Source organism: Phragmites australis, chromosome 6 (assembly GCF_958298935.1).
Source record: "Phragmites australis chromosome 6, lpPhrAust1.1, whole genome shotgun sequence".
Classification (NCBI taxonomy): domain Eukaryota; kingdom Viridiplantae; phylum Streptophyta; class Magnoliopsida; order Poales; family Poaceae; genus Phragmites; species Phragmites australis.
The window spans coordinates 38,137,263-38,140,329 of record NC_084926.1 but is presented as its reverse complement, the minus strand read 5'-3'; the positions used below and the strand labels follow the sequence as shown (position 1 = coordinate 38,140,329).

General features: G+C 50.3%; 1 protein-coding gene across 1 annotated transcript; it reads left to right on the top strand.

Annotated features, from left to right (window-relative positions):
- The first annotated feature begins 1,222 nt into the window (after positions 1 to 1,222).
- On the top strand, positions 1,223 to 2,615 carry LOC133920640 (ethylene-responsive transcription factor ERF039-like). The gene has a single exon (XM_062365242.1). The coding sequence runs from the start codon at positions 1,491 to 1,493 to the stop codon at positions 2,271 to 2,273; it is 783 nt and encodes a 260-aa protein (XP_062221226.1). The 5' UTR covers positions 1,223 to 1,490; the 3' UTR covers positions 2,274 to 2,615.
- Positions 2,616 to 3,067: the final 452 nt, after the last annotated feature.

The window sequence follows — 3,067 nt, the reverse complement described above, 5'->3', positions numbered from 1 at the left end:
TTGGGTATACATAGATATAGATACATGTAACACCCCTTTATGTTGTGATCAAATTCGCTTCCGCGCAAATTAATCTTGACAACGTTTTGACTTGACTGACCTTGGATAGTGACCACACAGAAAACCTCTAAACTATATTTCCGAATCAAAAACATATCCTCTTTATTTTGGCACAGAGGATATATACCCTAGAATTCAGATTAGCAATTGGCCTGATGAATTAGGGTAGCATTCTACTTAGATTGTATAAAGGCTTTGCACTGAATGTGTGTCTATTTGGGTCGTCTCGGCTTTCGGCCCAGAATGTTGAGGTGGATGATGGACTGTACATGCCTCAACCGTCTCAATCTGTCAAAAGAGAGAAATGACACATCAAGGTGTTTTATACCCGGTATGATGTGGTTTCAACTAATGGAGTTTATACCCGGTATACTTTGATTCATCCATTTAAATTTGATACAGTCGAGAATTTCTTTTTAGTGATTTTTGGGCTATATTTTGATTCAATATGTAACCTTAATTATTTTCTACAGGTACTAACTGTACTACACCAGCATCAACTAGCAACTAGTCTGAAAGTAAAGAAGAACTAAAGTGTTCTATTAGATCATCTCTAACAATATAGTTAACCATTGACTACCAGATTCATCTATGTTACCGTAGTTACAGTAATAAATAACTATTTTAATAAATCAGCTATAGCATATTCTACTAATTTAATACGGACCCACTGTAATATTATGTAATAAAATATGCCTACATCTATAGATGAACTACTAGTTACTACTACTAATACTCCATATGATCTGCCATAATAATAAACCAAATGGTAATGACCTGCCAACCGTACGTTACCGATTTGCACTATATACTCCAGATGGAGCGAAAGATGCATGCATGTATGAATGTCTGGTTATCTATAGTTTGTATACGACCATATGAAAGCTTGAATATTATCTCTATACGACGTACGTACTCTGTTTGGAAGTACCGGCCTGAAACGGACCACGTCAAGATAGCACTACTGTCAACAGCTAACCCAAAATTAGTACTCCACTGGCTCTTAATCTATCGCTACTTGGATTAACCCATTCCTCAATCGTCAACACTTCACCTGCACGCATCAGCAAGCAGCAATGCAACTACCACTTCCGTCACGTAGCCCAAGACAAATATCCGTAGCAGCTACACCGCTAGAGAGAGAGAGAGCAACGTCGGGGAGGACGTCAAGAGGGCCGGATGCGTCCGGTTAGCTGTCGCTCTCTCTCTCTCTCTCTCTCTCTCTCTCTCTCTCTCTCTCTCTCTCCCCACAAGGTAGCCACTACAAAAAACCGCTCCCTCGCCTGCCCTTCTCTCTCACTCAGCCGTCTCTCTGCTTTCTCGCGCGTCGCAGCAGCTCGATTTTTACAACACTAGCTGGTTACCTAGCTAGCCACACCAAGGAACGCGCTCCGTACGTGCAAGTAGTTTAGCAGAGCTCGCAATTGGCAATGCTGGAGGGGGAGGTGTCCAGCCCGGCGTCGTCCGGTGGCACGTTCTCGCCGCCGCCGTCGCCTGCCGAGGCAGCGGCGAGGCGTGGTGGCGGCGGAGGAGGAGGAGGAGGGGAGAAGCGGGCGCGGGACGGCGGGAATCAGCACCCGTCGTACCGCGGCGTGCGGATGCGGGCGTGGGGGAAATGGGTGTCGGAGATCCGGGAGCCGCGCAAGAAGTCGCGCATCTGGCTCGGCACGTTCCCGACGCCCGAGATGGCGGCGCGCGCGCACGACGCGGCCGCGCTCGTCGTCAAGGGCCCCGCCGCCGTGCTCAACTTCCCGGAGATGGCAGCGGCACTCCCGCGCCCGGCTTCCTCCGCGGCGCGCGACGTCCAGGCGGCTGCGGCGCGCGCCGCGGCCATGGAGCCGTCCCTGCTTCTGGGCCCCACCGCCGCCGCAGCATTGCAGCCCGCAGCGCCTGGCGCCCCAGCGGAGGGGCAGCAGCTGCTGCTGCTGCAGCAGCAGGACGACGAGCTCGAGGCGATCGTGGAGCTCCCGCGGCTCGACGAGGACGCCGCGGGGCTTGTAACGTTCGGCGCGACGTCGTTCCATGACAGCGCGGTGGCGACGTCGTTCCATGACACCGCGCTTGCGGCATCGTGGTGTGACCCCGTGTGGATCGACGACGCCGGGTACGCTGCTGCGGCGGCGCACGATGACCTGTTCGGCCTCGGCCCTGGCCTCGGCGACGGCGACTACGGCTGGGCTCAGTCGGTTGGTGCGCTCCTGTGGAACTTGTAATTGCTAGCTGGTTGCTGCTAATCAACGTGTGTAATTAACTCTTGTTAATCATTTCTCCCCTTTTTTTTCCCTCTCTCTTTTCTCTGAATCTGTAGATATCAGAGAGTCGCAAGTTGCCACTTATTACCTCAAAAAAAAGTTGCAACTTGCTGGGGTTGAACTTGAACAGCATGCGTCTTTCTAGAATCCTCTTCGTTGCCTTTCTGGGACGTACTCTGAATTTGTCTCTCCTTAATGGGCACTATTATTGGCCTAACAACAATGTACATGCATGCACGCAATGATGCATCGATGATTTGGCAATCTACTCACCTTCTTCAAGCACTCTCGCGCATTCAGTAGTAGTGTAGTGGAAAAGCAAGCAGCTGGAAAAGTAGTAGTGTAATGGCTCTTCTTCATTCTGCCAGTACCCTGCATCAAAATGTACCAGCAGGTACCATATATCGATCGAAAAAAATCCAGTATATAGAAGCTATACATAGACACATATACTATATATATTGTGAGCATTGTCCAATATCATCAGTACACTGGCTTGTTGGCCGCTGTCTAAGAGCGGCCTCCTCTGGAGGCAGGATGAGGATGTGTGGTCTGACAATGGCGCCGGCACCTCGGTCGGCAACGGAGCAGGAGAAATACGGTTGCTCGAAGGAGGAACGTAGGAAGGCGAGAGAAGACCACATGTTGGTGGTGACAGATGTGGGTGGTATTTGCATCGAAAATGCTTAAAAGCCGACATGCTTTGGAGTTCCGTCATGAGTCTGAGTTCTCTAGCGGCAAGTTCTGGGCAACGA

Excerpts from the sequence above, each read along its gene's own strand:
- LOC133920640 (XM_062365242.1), top strand. The coding sequence starts at position 1,491 with ATGCTGGAGGGGGAGGTGTCCAGCCCGGCGTCGTCCGGTGGCACGTTC.